Source organism: Paroedura picta, chromosome 1, assembly GCF_049243985.1.
Source record: "Paroedura picta isolate Pp20150507F chromosome 1, Ppicta_v3.0, whole genome shotgun sequence".
In the NCBI taxonomy this organism is placed as follows: Eukaryota; Metazoa; Chordata; class Lepidosauria; order Squamata; family Gekkonidae; genus Paroedura; species Paroedura picta.
This window is the reverse complement of record NC_135369.1, coordinates 10,684,324-10,703,436: the sequence shown is the minus strand read 5'-3', so window position 1 is coordinate 10,703,436 and position 19,113 is coordinate 10,684,324. Positions and strand designations below refer to the sequence as shown.

General features: G+C 51.1%; 1 protein-coding gene across 3 annotated transcripts; it reads right to left on the bottom strand.

Moving 5' to 3' along the window:
- Positions 1-148: 148 nt before the first annotated feature.
- On the bottom strand, positions 149-18,562 carry CHTOP (chromatin target of PRMT1). 3 transcript variants are annotated; one of them, XM_077321089.1, is made up of 6 exons: positions 18,290-18,556; positions 12,472-12,552; positions 9,248-9,398; positions 4,631-4,820; positions 3,168-3,305; positions 149-1,266 (listed from the first exon to the last, which is right to left on the bottom strand). In XM_077321089.1, the coding sequence occupies exons 2-6, from the start codon at positions 12,534-12,536 to the stop codon at positions 1,064-1,066; spliced, it is 747 nt and encodes a 248-aa protein (XP_077177204.1). In that variant the 5' UTR covers positions 12,537-12,552; positions 18,290-18,556; the 3' UTR covers positions 149-1,063. The 3 variants fall into 3 exon arrangements, 2 of the variants coding, with proteins under 2 accessions (XP_077177204.1, XP_077177214.1); XM_077321099.1 differs by having other exon boundaries at positions 4,631-4,817; positions 18,290-18,555; XR_013228226.1 differs by lacking the exon at positions 4,631-4,820 and having other exon boundaries at positions 1,051-1,266; positions 18,290-18,562.
- Between the last annotated feature and the right edge of the window lie 551 nt (positions 18,563-19,113).

The window sequence follows — 19,113 nt, the reverse complement described above, 5'->3', positions numbered from 1 at the left end:
GTGCACAGAGAATGGATTCCACTGAAGAGTCAAGCCCTCGATACACACACCCCACGGTCCACACAACGTTAAATCCCCGTGGCTCGTTCACAAGCGCTGAACTCACTCGGCCGCAGGGGAGGAAATAAAGAAGCGGCACACGACAAGCCACAAATTATTGTTTCTTTGCAATATCGTTTTACAGCGAACCAGAGAATACAACAGGATTAAAAAAAAAATAAACAAAACCTAAAACAAACCGTACAAGAAAACCTTTGTGGCAGAACCGAACCGGCTTGTGTGGGATCCTGAACGCAATTTCAGCTGGCGGGCTGGAAATGAGATTATCCACACACCCACACACGAAAAAAAGAGGGCGGAGTTGAAAAGTTAAACGAGTCAGTTTTGGCTGCGCCACCCTTCGGGAACGCGACAAGAAAAATCGACGGAGGGGAGGGGGGAAGGAGGCCGTGGCTTTAATTAGCCTATCAAAACTGAGAGGGGGGGCGGGAGGGGCGGAAAAAGACGAAGACGGGAGACGCTGGGGAGAGCCTGAAAATTTATTTCTAACGTGGCAAGAGTGGCCCGCTGGGAGACCCAGCTGGCACAGCAGCTACCGTCTGGAGGTCAGAGTTCGTCAGCACCAGAGCCCTGCAGGAGGCAACAGGGCTCCTTTGATTGGGGGGGGAGGAGAGAAGAGAAATGGTCGTGACGCATGCAAGGAAGGCTTCCTCGCTTTGTACGGGGATGGGGGGGGGTGCGGGGGGGAGGCGGAGTACGGCTCTGCGCTTTCGTTTCGCCGAAGTGTACTGGCCCCCACCCAAGGACGGCAGGTCGGTCACATTCATGTTCCGGGCTAAGAAATAGTTTCATAAAAAAAAAAAAAAAACAACTCCCCCTCCCATCCCTCCCCAACAATTTGTACAACACCGGAGTATCAAAAGGTAAAAGAAACACATTAAAGTCGTAGCTCCTGCCCCTCCCCACCCCTCGGCTGTTCTTGGCTTGTAAGAGGGGGTGGGGGGGGGGGGTGGGGAGGGACCCACACACGACAATCTCAGTATGGGTCTCCGGGAAGCGGGTGTCAGTCATTGGTTTCTGGGTCTGTCTGGGCCATGTAGGCATCCAACTCGGCGTCCAGGTGTCCTTTCGTTTTGGACATGTAGGCGTCCAGCTGGTTGTCCAACTGCTCCTTGGTCAGCGCCGGGCGGATGGAGCCTCTGCCTCGCCCTCTGCCTCTCCCTCGGCCGCTGAAGCCGCCTCTGCCCCGGCCAGCCATGCCGCGACCTGGTAGGGACAAGAAGGGGAGGGTGGGCGTGTCATTCGTCTGCTAGCGTGAGAGGAAGCTGCCGTGTTGAGAGGTCTTTAAAACGTGCCCTGCCCATCTACAAGGAAGAAGAGTTGGGCTTTATACCCTGCTTTTCACTGCCTGAACAAGAAAGTGGCTTACAGAGGGTGCCTTCCCTTTCCTCTCCCCACAACAGACACCCTGTGAGGGAGGGGAGGCTGGGAGAGCCCTGAGATTACTGAAGAAGAAGAGTTGGTTCTTATATACCGCTTTTATCTACCCAAAGGAGTCTCAAAGTGGCTTCCAATTGGCTTCCCTTTTCTCTCCTCACAATAGACACCCTGTGAGGGAGGTGAGGCTGAGGGAGTCCTGAGATTAATGAAGAAGAAGAAGAGTTGGTTCTTATATGCCGCTTTTCTCTACCCAAAGGAGTCATGCTATCACCTTCCCTTCCTCTCCCCATAACAGATAATCTATGAGGGAGGTGGGGCTGAGAGAACTCTGACAACACTGCTCAGTCGGAACAGCACGATCACAACTGTGACTAGCCCAAGGTCATCCAGCTGGCTGCATACGGAGGCGCGGGGCATCAAACCCGGCTCGCCAGATTACAAGCCGCCACTCTTAACCACAACACCATACTAGCTCTCAGGGCTGTTTGTTGGCTGTCCTGGTTTTTTAACTCTGGGTGCGTGTGGGAGATCTAAGAAGAAGAGTTGGTTCTTAAATGCTGCTTTTCGCTACCCGAAGGAGTCCCAAAGGCATAAGGCAAGGATTTTCAACCAGGGTTTCGGGGAACCCTGAGGTTATGTGAGACCTTCCCAGGGGTTATGTGGCCCTTAGCAGAACTTCTGCTGGCTGCAGACCTCACTGGACGTCACTGGGGCTCACTTCCCCCGTTGCTCTACAGGCCTAATCCCTTCCTCCACAACAGAAACGGTAAATGATCAATCGATGGACTAGCTGGCTCCTGTATCTTATTTCTGCGCCCACTTCTCTGAAGCGGCATGCCACCCGTTTTGGAGTTCCTCCAAAGCCTGAAAAATACTTCAGGGGTTTCTCCATGGTCAAAAGGTTGGAAAAGGTTGGCATAAGGTAATTCTGTATGCCCGAGGAACAAAACTGACCCCTGTTTGCAAGTGCACTGACCTTTTGCCAGTTCTTTAGATAGGCATGCTGGAGTAGCGATCCCCAACCTGTGGGCCACGGACTACATGTGGTCCTCCGACTAATTGGAGGTGGGCCGCGAAGGACGCCTTCTCTCCCCCCCCCCCCGCCCTTTACAACACACTTTGGGTGTCCTTGTCTCCCATCACTCCCAGATGGGACTATCTCGTTGCAGAGAAACAAGCTCAGGGTTCCCATTGATTTGTCATTGTCATGAGATAAAATTTCCATGAAAATAAAATGTTCCTTATGTTCCTTGTTGTGGCGTGTCTGTCTCTTATTTTGAAGGGATGTTTAAACATTACCATGGCAATCAGAGAGCGTTAGGGCAGTGGTTGAGAGTAGAGGAGTAAACTACCCCCCCAGACCGGGCTTCAGAAAAAGGCGCTGAGTGGTCCCCGGTGAGTGGTCCCCAGTGATAAAAAGGTTGGGGACCACTGTGCTGGAGTATGAACGTCAAAACTTTCCCCAAGTCCTTCTCTCCAGCCAGAATCTTCACTTGTATTACAGGATATGTCAGGGGGGCCAGGTTTGAGGGAGTCACACTTCCACTGTGGAGTATCTACACACAGCAGGTACCAGCAAAGATACCCACTCCCCCCCCCCCCCAATTCAACGAGAAACCATTCTAGCCCCTGCCATAAGAAATATGTATTAAACCCACAGATGTGTCAAGTTCTGTTCAGGTCCAAGTTAGGGCGCCGTTCCCACCCCTCAAGCTCACCCCACTCACCTCTGCCTCCGATCCCGCCACGCCCCATGGGCCCCCTGCCGAGTCCGCCTCTTCCAGGCCCTCCACGCCCTCGGAGGCCTCCTCTTCTCAGGCCTATCCTAGGAGAGAGGCCACGCCCACCCCGGAGTAAACTTTGTCCTTTAGTAGGATAGGAGGGGGGAGAAAGAGAGAACAAGTGAATTGAGAACCTTTAAGAGAATCCATTCTGAGCACCGAACTGGGGTTTTCCGCTTGAGGTAAGGTTTTAAAGGGCTGAATGTTGGGATTATGGGATTTGTGATATTGAATCGTCTCCGAAAATTCTCTTTTGGGCTTCGAGCTTCTTCACGGAGTCTGAAGCTGCTCTCTGCAATCACAAAACTAGAAGCTCCCAAAGATTACCTTCAAGGCCATTCGCGGTCAGGGCCCAGTGTACCTGAGGGACCGCCTCCCTGCCTATGCCCCCAAAAGAGCTCTGCACTCCTCCACCACCAACCAGCTAATGGTCCCTGGCCCTAAAGAAGTCCGCCTGGTCTCAACCAGGGCCAGAGCATTCTCTGTCCTGGCCCCCACCTGGTGGAATGAGCTCCCGGAGGAGATCAGGGCCCTGACGGAGCTTAAACAGTTCCGCAGGGCCTGCAAAAAGGAGCTCCTCCGCCAGGCATTTGGTTGAGACCAGGCACAACCAACAGCGAATGAAGGGCCCCCGCTCCCCCCTTCCTCCCAGAACTCCACCGGAACGCTCTGGACCTGTTGTGGTATTGCACCGTTCCATCGTTATATTATTTTATTATATTGTTATACTGTTCACTATACTGTTTTCTGTTACAACCACTGTTATTATTATTATGTATGAGTATTAATGAAGACTGTTCCACGTATTATTTATATGTTTAATGTAAACCGCCCTGAGCCTCCGGGGAGGGCGGTATAGAAATATAAATAAATAAATCTTTTTCAGGCTATACGATGCAAAGCGTAGGCCTCAGTTTGTCTTGGGGGCCATGCAGGGGAAGGGAAGAGGAGTTTAACCCAATACCAGACGGCCTTGCTGCTAGCATTTTACACACGCATGCTTTCTCCCTCTGGAGGACACTCCTTTTCCCCACAGAGGCTGAAGGACTAAACCTTCTCTCCTTTCAGGCACAGCCTCAAGGCAAATTGAGGCTCTACAAGTTTGCGATCTGCAGGTCACAGACTGAATGAGATTTCCGATCTCCTTTTTCAGCTTTTTGCCTTCCACCTGCTGCTCTCTTCTACATATACTTTTTGAGGGTTTCTCAAATGTTGCTGAAATTGTTGCTGAAATCCTCGGTACTGGAATGAGGCCAAGGAAGAACGCCATCGGATCTATTCCGAATCAGCCGAGAGAAACAGAAGCCAGGCAGCGCTAACATGGGGAACCTCCTGAAAAGAGCCCGAGTCGTGAACTGAGGCATCGTACAGGTACGTGCCGACTCCTCTTTAAAGTCACACGCGCTCACCTCTGAGGGGAATTCCTCCTCGTAGCAACGCTCTTGCTCCACCACGCCCACCGCGCATGGCTCCTCGGGGCATCCCTCTCTGACCCATGGGCAGCCCTCGGCCCCCTAGTGTTCCGCGAGCCAGGGGGCCTGCCGGTCGGCCTAAGCGCGCTTGGATGTTGCTCTTCCCCAGGCGTTGCTTCAAGCTCTTCTGAAAGAAGAGAGTGTTAAAACAGGGGAAAGTCCTGCACAAACCGACTGGTGCGTAGATTGCGGGAGAAGTGGGGAGTAGATGGGGAAAGGAGGAAAGAAAGACCACGCGGAATCCGAAGTCAGTTAAAACCCTTTGAGGCCTAAGGGGAGAAATCTGCATCTTGGGTCTTGAGCGGCTTTTCTCAACTTTTTTCCCATTCTTTTCCCCGTTCGGAAACTGCTGAAACCCCAGAAGTGGCACGACCATGCAGAAAATGGTTGGCAAGCAGAGCTGGGTACATGCCTACCCGGGCCCCTCCCCTTCCCACACCCTCCAGGCCCCTCACTGGCCATATTGGGAGGGAGGGGGCGGGCAGGTCAACATGACCATATATGGACATATCATGATAAACATTTAACAAATGTTTAGAAGAAGAGTTATTTCTTATATGCCGCTTTTCTCTCCCCGTAGGAGTCTCAAAGCGGCTTCCCTCTCCTCTCCCCACAACGGACAACCTGTGAGGGAGGGGAGGCTGAGAGAGCCCTGAGATTACTGAAGAATTGGTACTTATATGCTGCTTTTCTCTACCTAAAGGTGTCTCAAAGTGGCTTACATTCTCCTTCCCTTTCCTCTCCCCACGACAGACAGCCTGTGAGGGAGGGGAGGCTGAGAGAGCCCTGATATTACTGAAGAATTGGTACTTATATGCCACTTTTCTCTACCTGAAGGAGTCTTAAAGCGGCTTACATGCACCTTCCCTTTCCTCTCCCCACAACAGACACCCTGTGAGGGAGGTGAGGTTAAGGGAGCCCTGATATTACTGGAGGAGAAGAGGAAGAAGAGTTGGTTCTTCTATGCCACTTTTCTCTCCCCGAAAGAGTCTCCAAGCGGCTTCCAATCCCCTTCCCTTTCCTCTCCCCACAAAAGACAGCGGCGAGGCTGAGGGAACCTCAGTCAGAACAACTTTATCAAATGCTGTGGCAAGCCCAAGAACATCCGGCTGGCTGTGTGTGAAGGAGTGGGTAATCAAACTCCGCTTGCCAGATTAGAAGCTGGTGCTCCTAGCCACTACACCCAGCTGGCTCTCTTGTATTTGTCCCACCCATTTGGGAAACCGTTCCAGGGCTGTCAAGAAACCCCAGGGCTTCACGAAACCCTGGTTGAGAAAGCCTGGTCTAGAGAAGTGGAGCTCAGAATACTGATTAATGGAACCGAAACCAGTTTCAGGATGTCCCTACAGTTGAACCTCAATACGGTTAGTTCCACCACCGGAATGCTGCATACCTCACAATTAGTTTACAGTCTTCCATCTAGAAATAAAACGCAGCGCGTCAACCATCACGGCAGTAACCAGGTAGGCCCGTGAACTGCCAGTTTAGAGAATGCAGGATGCGACCGTGCCGAGGTGACATCTAATGAGGTACGAAGAAAAGACTCCACCGCAAGACACTCAAAGCTATGCTAGATGCCTAGTCAACAGCTCCCGGATGGACAGAGAAGGCTGTAGGACAGTGGTTCTCAACCTTCCTAATGACGCGACCTTTTAATACAGTTCCTCCTGTTGTGGTGACCCCCAACCATAAAGTTATGCAAGGGTTCTTTCACAGAAATTAAGCCGAAACCAACCAATGGCATGAAGATCCATTGTTCATTATATATAAAATGTTTTTTTTCTGGGGCTTCTCTCAGTTCAGTTCTGTCCCACCATGACGATCTTGCATTTTCCGCTGACCCAGACAGATGAACTCTCTATCTCGATTTACCACGCAAGGCTGTTGTGTAGATGGTGACCCCCCCCCCGGCCAAACTGCTTACCCTGCTGCGACCCCTGTGAAAGGGTCATTCGACCCCCAGGTTGAGAACCACGGCTGTAGCTCTCAAATCCCTCAACAGGCTGTTACTCTCACTTCTTTTAAAATACAAAAGTTCAAATCTCGGCTTTGCTGAGAGTGGCAGGCAATAAATCCTAACAACAACAACAATAATAATTTAAAAAATTAGGCATCCCTCATAGGGATTCTAGAGCCGGGGTTGTCAAACTGTGGCCCTCCAGATGTCCACAGACTACAATTCCCATGAGCCCCTGCCAGCGTTCGCCTGTCTCTTGTCCCACCATGCCGATCTCGCTCATTTCCGCTGTTCCAGACAGAAGAACGCTCTATCCCGACCTCCCTCGCAAGGCTGTTGTGTGGATGTCGCCCCGGCCAAGCCGCTTGCCCTGCCTTGACCCTTGTGAAAGGGTCGTTTGACCCCCAAAGGGGTCCCAACCCCCAGGTTGAGAACCAGTGTGCTAGAGCAGGGGTAGTCAACCTGTGGTCCTCCAGATGTCCATGGACTACAATTCCCATGAGCCCCTGCCAGCGTTAGCTGGCAGGGGCTCATGGGAATTGTAGTCCATGGACATCTGGAGGACCACAGGTTGACCACCCCTGTGCTAGAGGATTGGTGCCGAGCGCTGTATTTAATCCCCAGTGCCTCCAAGTTAGGCGGACCTCCCATTCACAAGCAGCCTGTAGCTACACTAGAACCTCCCCTCAAACCGAGATTCTTTTCGGACTCAGAGACTGAGAGATGCTTTCTTCTGTTCTGTCATGGCAAACCACCTCTGAAAGTCTCTTGCCTTGGAGCCCCTATGGGGTTAGCTTAAGTCAGCTGCAAGTTGACAGCACGGAGGGAGATTAAGTCCGTAACTCTGGGGCCACCGGCGTGGAAGCCCTGATTTTGGGGGCCAAAGTTCAGGCCCTCTGTGCAAAGTGGTTTGACTACGAAGCGAGCAGGGTCCGGATTTTAGAGTACCGCTCCTGCCATGGATCCACACGAATACGATCCTGATCGAGCAGGTGGCCTTGGCAGAGCGGCTTCCGTGTGAGGCGAGGTCAGCTCAACGAAGTGTACAGGAGCTGCCATGCTGGGCGAAGGAGGGAGGAGCAGACAGAATTTTGTTCCATGAGACATAACTTTGTTGTTATTGTTGTTAGGTGCGAAGTCGTGTCCGACCCATCGCGACCCCGTGGACAATGATCCTCCAGGCCTTCCTGTCCTCTACCATTCCCCCGGAGTCTATTTAAGTTTGCACCGACTGCTTCAGTGACTCCATCCAGCCACCTCATTCTCTGTCGTCCCCTTCTTCTTTTGCCCTCGGTCGCTCCCAGCATTAGGCTCTTCTCCAGGGAGTCCTTCCTTCTCATGAGGTGGCCAAAGTATTTGAGTTTCATCTTCAGGATCCGGCCTTTTAAGGAGCAGTCCGGGCTGATTTCCTCTAGGACTGACCGGTTTGTTCGCCTTGCAGTCCAAGGGACTCGCAAGAGTCTTCTCCAGCACCAGAGTTCAAAGAGACATAACTACTTGAACTATAAAAGCACCTGGCTGAGGACAAGGCAACATCAAGAGTTTCCCGCACTTCGGTCCTCTTTCTTTCACATGTTACTGGGAAGTCTCCGTCCCCACCAATAAATTGGAACACCTGAAGCTGCCGTGTGCCAAATCAGATCCTTGGTCCGTCAAGCTCAGTATTGGCTGCTCTGACTGGCAGCGTCTCTCCTACTGCTCTTCGTTTGTTTGTTTTTTAAGTGGAGATGCTGGGGATTGAATTAGGGGCCCAAATTGCAGCGCTCGTCCCAAATAATCTTTGTGGGCCATCCAGCTGCCATCTGACTCATGGCAACCCCAGCGTCATGGGGTTTCCAAGGCAAGCGAGGCTCAGAGGTAGTTTGCTATCACCTGCCTCAGCCTGGCAATCCCGGGTCTTCCTTGGCGGTCCTCCATCCGAGTACTGACAGCGGCCGACCCCGCAGAGCTTCCAAGTTCTGAAGAGGTTGAGCTGGGCAGGGCGACCAGGGGGCTCCCTCTCCTTTGCCCTACATGATTCACAAAGGACACCACTACAACCTCTGCATGACCCCGATAGCAACAGCCTTGGGATCAGCTCGCCCACACCAGCATCCTAAAAGACTCTGCCGCCCTGGCTTTGAGCTCTTCTAGAGACAAAGAGGGGGATTTTCACACCCTGCTTTTCATTCCCCGGAGGAGTCCTAATTTGGCTTGCCAACACCTCTCCCTTCCTTTCCCCACAACAGACCCCCCTCCCACCTTATAGAGGCAGGTGTGGCTCAGACAGCTCTAAGAGAACAACTCTAACAGGACTGTGACCGGACACAGTCACCCAGCTGCCTGCATGCGAAGGATTGGGGAATCAAACCCGGATCTCCAGATTAGAGCTGGCAGCTCTTAACCACTGCGCCACGCTGGCTTCTGCCCTGAAGCTCTTTCCATTGCTCACGCCCTGCAAGGGGACGCTGTCTGTGAACCAGGAGGTTCCACAATGCGGCGAGGGGCTTGCCCTCCGTTGGCCTGAGATCACCCCCTCCGTCGGCCTTCCGTGCCAGCCCGTCCCGCCCAACACCTTGAGCTGCTCAGCCACAGGTGTCTCCCTGCCCCGCTCTCACCTGCTTCAGTTTTAAAGCGGCCTGCACAGAAGGTCTGTTCTCCATCTGCTGGGCCAGCCTCCTGTTGCGAGCACTGGCCAATTGCTGCTGCTGCATTGTGGCTCGAATGTTGACGGGGATCGGCTGTTTGTTCTTCAGCATGTTAGTGAAGCTTCAAGGTCGAACAAAACGGGGGGAGTGGTTTAAATGAAAAAAGGTTTATTACAAAGCATTTCAATCGGCATTCCGCGGCCCTTGAGCGCGGGCAGCCGCATCCCACGAACCTGTTTTTTTTTAATGCAGCGACGTGGTACACTCTTAGTGTCGCAGCAAACGAGTTACGTATTTTCCTCGTTTTTTTTTGTTTGGTTTTGGTTCCTTTCAGGAAACGTGCAAGGACGAGACAATCAGAAGGTGTGGATTAGGCACGGTTATTATTAAAACCAGAAGTTGAAAATCTTTATAAAGGAGGTTTCGGAAAGGCAGAGATGAAAAACACGAAGCGGTAAGCAGAGATGAAGACAAGAAAAGCAGGGGGGGGGGGGAGATGTAGAAAAAGGGCAGTGCCAATTGAAAGACTGCAAACTGTCAGGACAGGGCAGTTAGGGGTGGGGGGAAGAATGGTTAAACCTAGCAGCGTTGAAGCAGAAAGCAGACCAGGTGAGGGCTAATTCAGGATCCCCACAGAACTACAGCTCCCAGGGTTACTTGGCTGGGAGGGACTGACCGAGAATTAACAAGCTTGAAAGAAGTGTTTGTATTTATACCCTTCGTTTTCTGTACCTTAAGGAGTCTCAAAAGTGTCTTGAGACTGCCTTCCCTTCCTCTCCGTACAACAGGCCTCTTATGGGGGCTAAGAGGATTCGGAGAGAACCGTGACAGGCCCAGGGCCATCCAGCAGGCTTCATGTGGAGGAAGAGTGAGGAATCGAGCTCAGTTCTCCAATTAAGAGTCTGCTGCTCTTAACCACCATACTCTGCCAGAGTGCAGAAGCTCAATCACTGCAAGTGCTTGTGCCACTCAAACCATGGGGTTTGATCCAGGCTTCAGCAAGGAGATTTCTTCCATTTTACTCTCCCTCTCCATAAGCCAGCAGTTCAAAGCAGCAGAATGGCACAGGCTGCAAGAGGCAGAAAAGTGGCTGGGGCACATGAGGATGTAGCAACGGTGGAGAGAGATTGGTACCTAGTGTTAGGAATGCTGCCCATTTCTTTTGGTGCCATGCCTGTTGCTACACCTCGGCCGCAGGACCCCCTTTGGACTGCTGAGGACCCCGCCACCCTCCCAGCAATCTACCTTCAACCTTTCTAGCTTGCGGTTGTGAGTGCCAAGGTTGTGGAAGGCCCACAAGGAGCCCCCGCCCCCCCAGCTAAAACTGCAAGCTGCCACAGCAGAAGTAACAAAGCCAAGCTAGACTGAGAGCCCCCACAAGTGGATTCAGACTTCAGACTATGGGCAAGCTGAAAAGGGGATCGCAGGCTGTGACTAAAGAGGTACAAGCATGAGGAGTCCACTGTGGTCCTCCAGATGTTCATGAACTACAATTCCCATGAGCCCCTGCCAGCATTTGCTGGCAGGGGCTCATGGGAATTGTAGTCCATGCACACCTGGAGGACCACAGGTTGGCTACCCCTGCATTAAGGAATCACAAGGGAGAGAATGACTGCTTGACTATAAGTCATAGGCAGGCTTGCAGAGGCAGAGTGTCATGCGGGAGAAGCATTTTCTCTTTTGTGCACAGAATGGCAAGACCACTTTTAAGGCAGTGCCAATACAAAACGGTCTCTAAGGCGGGCAAAGCTCATGAAGCAACACTTTCGGACAAAGAGAGCTTTGACTTGGGAAACCTTGTGGGTCTCTAAGAGGCTCCTGGATGGGCATATCAGAATCACAGAATCATAGATTTGGAAGGGGCCATACAGGCCATCTAGTCCAACCCCCTGCTCAACGCAGGGTCAGCCCAAAGCATCCTAAAGCATCCAAGAAAAGTGTGCATCCAACCTTTGCTTGAAGACTGCCAGTGAGCGGGAGCTCACCATCTCCTTAGGCAGCCTATTCCACTGCTGAACTACTCTGACTGTGCATCTAGCCGTTCCGCTGCAGACTGAGATATCTGCTGTCTGAAACTATCTTCCCAGCCAAGGAACCTTATGCAAATCAGCACAAAAGTGGAACTGTGCTAAACTATACCCTAAGGTGCAAACTGTGCACCACCTATGCCTTGGGATGACTTTGGCTAAGTCTTGAACTGGGGAGCAGAGGCAGCGTGTCATGTGGGAGAAGCAAGCAGGAGGGATAAGCTTGACTATAAGTCACAGCCAGGCTTGCGGAGGCAGAGTGTCATGCGGGAGAAGCAGGCGGGAGGGATAAGCTTGACTGCAAACCACAGCCAGGCTTGCAAGCCTGATTTCAACCTCACTGTTGATGTCAATTTTGTTGTTTTTTAAAATATAGTGTCAATAATTAAGCACCTGAACTCAACAGGAGCGCTGCGCCAGGGAACTCTTCCTGTACTACACTCTTTTCCAGGCCTGATTCTGGAGCCAGCGGCAGGCGAAGGGGGAACTGGTGTATTTAAGAAACCCAACCCTATTCATCTGGGAAAGGGCGTGTGTGTTTTGCACAGATGGAGAATGCACCCATTAGCCGGACACGTAATTGCACAGACACATAGGAGAAGGAACGGAACGAGGTGCAAGAGAGAGAGGGTGTGCAAGGGGGAAGGGAGCAGACGCTGGGTGAAGCGAGCTCTTGCCTCTTACAAGGCCCAAGGCGGGTGCCGAGGAGCCCTTGGGCTGATCGCAGCGGCCAGCTTGCCTGCCTCTTACAGGCCAGACCACACCGGTGTGTGTCTGCCTCGGACACAGCTGCGGGCCTCCTGCAGCTCAGGTAACATGCTACCGCGCTGCAGGCTCACCTATGTAACGTGAACACATGTGGAAGAAAAGGAAAAAGCGCTACGTTTTCCTTTTTGTGAGGAAAAAAAAAAGGACACATCCCACCACATTAAACGTTTTCAGCTTACTATGAGACAAGACAATTTTGCCCCTTTTTTAACCACGTGTACCACCGCTTGTCGTGGGATTTCAGGCAGAAGCGAACCGGCTTGCCTGTCTGTTTGCGTCTGGGTAAGATTAAAACCAGGGCAAGGACCATGCTGGTTCTTGGCACCCAACACAGTGACAAATAAGCAGAGGAAAAAAAAAATCTTAATGAGCTGTAGTTGGCCGTTGGGGTTTCCTCACCGCTCGTTGAGGGACATCTTGGTGGTGCTCTTAAGCACGACCTTCGGCGCGGACTGCGCGGCCATCTCGGGTCCCCAGAACCTGCAAAGAGCGGAAGGGCAAGGGTCAGGAGGGAGACTTTTATGTCTGGAGGTCAACCTGCAAAACTGCGTAATTCAAAAGGGCCTTTGCGCGCAGGAAATTGGGCTGTACTGTGATCATGTGGTTCAGAATGATGCTCGGGGTTAGAGTTAGCATACTACTGTGTGTTATTTATACTGTCACTGTGAGTAGGTTCCTACTATGTAACCTTTGCAGTGATTTAACAGGTCAATGCTTTGCTTCACCTCTGGTTCCATCCAGATTTTGACAAGTCAAATCCTATTGTGTTGTCTAACGCAGTGGTCCCCAACCTTTTTTGGGGGAGAGTCAGTATGGAGTAGTGGTTAGGAGTGCGGACTTCTAATCTGGCATGCCGGGTTCGATTCTGCGCTCCCCCACATGCAACCAGCTGGGTGACCTTGGGCTCGCCAGGGCACTGATAAAACTGTTCTGACCGGGCAGTGATATCAGGGCTCTCTCAGCCTCACCCACCCCACAGGGTGTCTGTTGTGGGGAGAGGAATGGGAAGGCGACTGTAAGCCGCTTTGAGCCTCCTTCGGGTAGGGAAAAGCGGCATATAAGAACCAACTCTTCTTCTTCTTTTTATCACCGGGGACTGGTCAATGCTTGACAATTTTACTGAGGCCCGGGGGGGGGGTAGTCTTTTGCTAAGGGATGTTGCCACTGCCTGAGCCCCTGCTCCACTTGCTTTCCCGCTGGTGCCCCTGACTCCCCGCTGAGGGACGCTGCCAGCAGCAGCTGCGCAGTGCCATGCCGAGGGGAAGTCCCAGCCATGGCGGCCTCTGGGGAGCACCAAAGGTGCAGAGTGGCAGGGCAGCCCCCGAGGCAGCAGCCAGGGAAGGAGGACAAGGAGGAGCCGTTGCCAAATGATCCACGGACCGGTCCCCGGACCGGGGGTTGGGGACCACTGACGCATGTTCTACTTGGTTAATTGTCCTGATGTATTCTGAGTAATCTGCCTTCGATCCCAGAGAGAAACATGGACTTTAATGCAAATTAAAATCACAAGAGCTCTGCACAGCTCCCAGTGAAACCTCTCCTTCAAGTATTGACCAATCTTGCTCGGTTTAGCTGGAACTAAGACTTTTGAGGATCTGACTTACACATCTGGTCCCATCTTTTCCACAGGAACTGAACTGGGGTTTACTGAGTGCTGCGTTCTACTTTTGGAATATGGGGGGGGGGTGTTGTTTCTGGATTTGTGCAGGTTAGTCTACAGGGGATCTCAAGAGTGGACCATGGTGTGGATATGCCTTCTTTAGTAGTTCCCTTATCAGAAAATTAGTGGCCACCCGCTACATTCTGAGGAAGAGTGCTTGCACTCGAAAGCTCATGCCTTGAATAAATCTTTGTTGGTCTTAAAGGTGCCACCGGACTCTGATTTTGTTTTGTTGTCCCAGTATCTAGTCATTAAAGCCTTTCCCCAATTGCTAATATGTGCTGATAAAGACATAAATTTGTCTGTTTGTTGAAGGATTATTCTTTTGAAATAGCCAATTAAGTTAGAATGAATTGCAATTGAGAAGAACATACAAATACAGATTAAACATCAAACAGCCATCTTAAAACAGATATAAATTATATAAAGCAATTAGCGATGGTACCAAAATGAGTACAACAGGTTTTCTATACCAGGGTTTCATGAAACCCCGGGGTTTCTTAATGTCCCTGGAAGGGCTTCCCGAATGGATGGGAGTTATTTTCTTTTTTTTTTTGAATTTGTTAAATATTTATCAGGCAATACAACCATATATATATTCTGCATTAAAAAGTTGAGAAAGACAGAGGTAGAAGCTCCAAAGTCAGCTTTCTGCTTTAAAACCAAAAGAGAAACATCATGGCCCCCTAAGGGCCAGCGTTATGCTCAAGTTGATGACCCGCCACCTTCCCCCCAATTCCCAAGTGGTGATACCTGGACCATCCATCAGAATAGCATGGAACAGTTGCTTAACATTCCTATGGGGAAAATCTACTCCCTTCCATGGAGACAGCCAAGAGAGATGCACCAGGAAACCATTTGGGGAGTAATTAAACAAATCCACAGGCCCTGAACTTTGCAGACCTTGAAAACCAAGGCTGATTCAATATCCCCACTCACTTGAATGCACAGAACTGCCTTACACTCATTCAGACTATCGCTCCACCAATGTTCCATGTTGTCTATTCAGACTGGCAGGAGGTCTCCAGTATCTCAGATTGCTTGATCCTTTCCACCAGAGCTGCCAGGGATTGAACCCACAATCCTCTGCATGCCAAAGACCTGCTCTACCGCCCACCTCTGTTTATACCTTGCTTTTTTTTTCCAGCGGGGACCCAACTTTTATTTTGGTCTTTTGTTCCAACTGAAAACAAGCCTGTAAATTGGATTAGGCTGAGAGTGTGCGAATGGCTTTGGGTTATCTTGAAAGACTCTACCGCAGAGTAGATATTTCTCTATCTGAGCCACTTAGCAAATGTCTTAAACTTAAACAAAAGAGAAAAATATGGACCTCTCCCAAGCTGAGAGAAACTTCTCTTGCAATGGCATCAAAACGCAGGGTGGCCAAAGCACAATAATAGATTGTCAGGAATAGATAGCCAGAGAGTCAGTTGGTGTAGTGGTTAGGAGTGCCGACTTCTAATCTGGCAAGCTGGGTTTGATTTCACGTTCCCCTACATGCAGCCAGCTGGGTGACCTTGGGCTCGCCACGGCACTGATAAAGCTATTCTGACCGAGCAGTGATATCAGGGCTCTCTCAGTCTCTCCTCCCCTCACAGGGTGTCTGTTGTGGGGAGAGGAAAGGGAAGGTGAATGTAAGTCACTTTGAGACTCCTTTGGATAGAGAAAAGTAGCATATAAGAACCAACTCTTCTTCTTCAGTAATTTCAGGGCTCTCTCAACCTCCCCTCCCTCACACTGGTCTGTGGTGGGGAGAGGAAAGGGAAGGCGAATGTCAGCCACTTTGAGACTCCTTCGGGTAGAGAAAAGCGGCACATATGCTGCTTCTTCTTCCTCTTCTTCATACAGATGATGAGGCGGGCTTCTCTTGTAATAGGGAAGCCGCATTAGATATGGGAAACAGGTTTTCCTTTGCCCCCATTTTCTCCTACATGGCTTTTTCTAAGAAATAAAACACGGAAGAGGGCAAGAAAAGCAAATTTGGGATCATAGAATCATACAGAATCATAGAGTTGGAAGGGGCCATCTAGTCCAACCCCCTGCTCAACGCAGGATCAGCCCAAAGCATCCTAAATGTACAAGATGGATGTACCTGATAAACGTTGTACATGTATAAGAGAAAGACAGCTAGTAGAATATTGGAGGCTGAGGGAGGACAATTAAGAAGAAGAAGAAGAGTTGGTTCTTATATGCCGCTTTTCCCTATCTGAAGGAGGCTCAAAGCGGCTTACAGTCACCTTCCCTTTCCTCTCCCCACAACAGACACCCTGTGAGGGGGGTGAGGCTGAGAGAGCCCTGATATTTCTGCTCGGTCAAAACAGTTTTATCAGTGCCCTGGTGAGCCCAAGGTCACCCAGCTGGCTGCATGTCGGGGAGTGCAGAATCGAACCTGGCATGCCAGATTAGAAGTCCGCACTCCTAACCACTACACCAAACTGGTTCTCTTAAAAATTCAGGCTGTGGCTAGCATCCCCAGTTAAAAGGACCCTCATGTGAGAGGCCTGGGACACCTGAGAAGCACTGCCAGTCTGAGCAGACAACACTGAACTTGATGCACCGATGGCCCAATTTAGTATATGGCAGCTTCATGTGTTCATGTGTACCTGCAATCGGAAATGAGAAGGCAGAAGATAGAAGTCCTGGGGAAGGGGGGGGGGGAGGTGGCACAAAGAATAAAACTGAGATAGAGCTGCCAACCTCCAGGCGGTGAGCCGACAGCCCCCAGGGAATACCAGGCAGCAACAGACCCTACCCATTAGCAAAAATAGATCTCTCATCGCACTACTTCGACAAATGTGCTCCGTCAGCTATGTCCCCAAACTTACTCAGACACCTGACTCTCTTCCTCATTTCACCGTATCCTGTTTCACAGTAACCTTTCGGCAAAAATAACTAAAACCAGTCCATATGCTCAAGCTATGCGCTCTTTTAATGGAGTTAGCTTTTTCAACCTTACTAGCTTGCCTATCGCAGAGATCAGTTCACCTGAGTAAAATGGCAGCTTTGTAAAATGGTCTCTAAGGCTTTGCCCCCTGCTGAGGTCCGCCTCAAGCCCCACTTCCAAAATCTCCGGGTATTTCCCAACCCAGAGCTGGCAAGCCTAGGTAGAGAGGATATAAAGAACAGCTGTTTTTAAATACCTTGCTTTTCAGCCCCTGAAGGAGTCCCAAAGCAGCTTACATACACTCTCACCTTCCTCTCTCCACAACAGACACCCTGATAGGTTGTTGGGGCTAAGAGAGCTCAGGAAGAACTGCTCTGTGAGAATAGAGTCAAGAGAACTATCACTGGACCAAGGTCACCCAGCTGGCTGCATGTTGAATCAAACCCGGTTCTCCAGAGTAGAGTCTGCTGCTCTTTCACCTCTACACCAAGATTATTCTAAAAAAAAAAAAAAAAGAGCTGGGAGGGGATGGCAATTGTAAATCACTTTGAATCTCCTTTGGATAGTGGAAAGCAGGGTATAAAAACCAACTCTTCTTTGTCTTAGAGAGGATGGGGGCAAAGGAGGAAGAGGCAGGACAAACGGAAAAGGATCCTATAAGACCAAAGAAGAGCTCACCTCCTGAAAAGAAAGTACTATTTACAAGTAAGCCGAGCCCAGTGACTATGGATCCCTAGCATTTTCTAACCACTTATAGTTTTAACCATTAACTGTTTTAACCGCTCGTCTGAATGGTTTTGTTGTCTACATTGTACAGCATCCCAAGCAGGTATCCTGGAGGGGTGGCCACAATCTTGCAGGGCCTGCAAAAGGGAGCTCCTCCACCAGGCATTTGCCTGAGGCTGACCAAACCCAAATAACATCCACAGGTCCCCCTCAGACATCATCTCCATGGCCTGAACCAGTCTGACCTCTCTGGGGGCCTTAGCTGTGTTCCTGTTATATTGTTCTTGTTTAAGATCACTGAAATTGTGTTATTCAGAACCACGCTTAGTTTATTGTTGTATTTAACTCTATGTTAGGTAGTTCCATGTACCCCCCCGTAATATTATATGTAAACTGCCGTGAGCCATATGGAAAGGCGGTATAAAAATCCAATAAGTAAATAAATATGTCTTTATTATATTTATATACCGCCCTCCCACCACCCTTACTTATAAATGTATAAATAGATAAGGGTGGTGGGAGGTAAACAGAGTGGGGCAGGACTGCAGGGACAGAGAGGAAAACAAATAAAACTATAATTAAAAAAATTAAAACTAAAATAAAAGAGAGAAAGAGCCAGCCTGTGAACTCAAACAAAAAGACAAGCCCTGTCGCATGGGTGGCTGGGCGGGCGCCCTGCAGAGGTCCGCGGACTACAATTCCCAGGAGCCCCTGCGGGGCTCCTGGGAATTGTAGCCCCCGGACCTTTGCAGGGCCCCCGTCCAGCCACAATCACCCTGGGGGCTCTCCAAGGCCCCGCCCACTCGCGCTAAGCCCCGCCCACAACCCCCTCGGCGCTAAGCCCCGCCCTCCCCCATCCGGGTCCTTCTCCCTCTCTCTCTCCCCCCCCCCCCGGTCATGCCTCATTGAAGGCGGCCTGGCTTCCCTCCCGTCCCTCCTGGGCTCACCGACGGGGGCGGGCCTGGCTCTGCTCCGTCGGTGGTGGCGGCGGCGGCGGCTGGAGGCTCGGCTCAGGCTGGCCTCCGCCCTCAGGCGCCCTGAACGGGAAGTGCGGGATGGTGGCGGTGGCGTCTTAGCTTCCCCCACAATCTGTCGGCGGCCCCGAGTCCGGCTTCGTCGGCCTCCCCTCTACTCCACGCTCCCCCCTCAGCGGCCCGGCAAAATGGCGACGCGCTCGTCCGCCCGCGTTGCGCCTGCGCCGGCGAGGAAAGGCGCTTCGGCGCGCACGCGCAGAAGGAGGCGGAGCGGACGTCACCGGGAGAGCTCGGCGGGCTCCTCCAATCGTGGGCCGCGTTTAAAGGACGGAGGCGGGGCCCTGGGTTGGTATGATTGACAGTCGACGTTCGCGGTCGCCTGGCGACGCGCATTCGAAGAAGGAGGAGCTTGTTTAGTAAGAGGCGGGATGGGGCTGAAGCCTTAAGCGCGGGTCGGAGCCTCCCTGGAAGGGGCGTGGCTGCGGCCTGGGCGGGACTTAGCGGGAGGGGGCGGGGCTTCGCGCCAGGTTTAATTGTGGGGTTTAATTTCTGCGTTCTTTTTGATGGCGTTCAATGTTCATTAAACAAATCTCATGTCCTGTTTTTATTTTAAGTTTGACAGTGAGGCTCAGCCCCAGGAGGACGCAAGCGATGTTGTTAGAGCTTTATATTAATAAAAACAATCCTTGTAAGGTTGGACAGTATTGTAAGGTTGGACAGTATTATAATAAGTGACCAGATAGAGGGCTGAAAATGTGTGGCTTACCAGAGCCTATTAACAATTAATTATTACTATA

Excerpts from the sequence above, each read along its gene's own strand:
- CHTOP (XM_077321089.1), bottom strand. The coding sequence starts at position 12,536 with ATGGCCGCGCAGTCCGCGCCGAAGGTCGTGCTTAAGAGCACCACCAAG. Across the intron at positions 9,399-12,471 it reads AAGATGTCCCTCAACGAGCG|CTTCACTAACATGCTGAAGA; the intron begins GTGAGGAAACCC and ends TCGACCTTGAAG. Across the intron at positions 1,267-3,167 it reads TGGCGGGATCGGAGGCAGAG|GTCGCGGCATGGCTGGCCGG; the intron begins GTGAGTGGGGTG and ends TGTCCCTACCAG.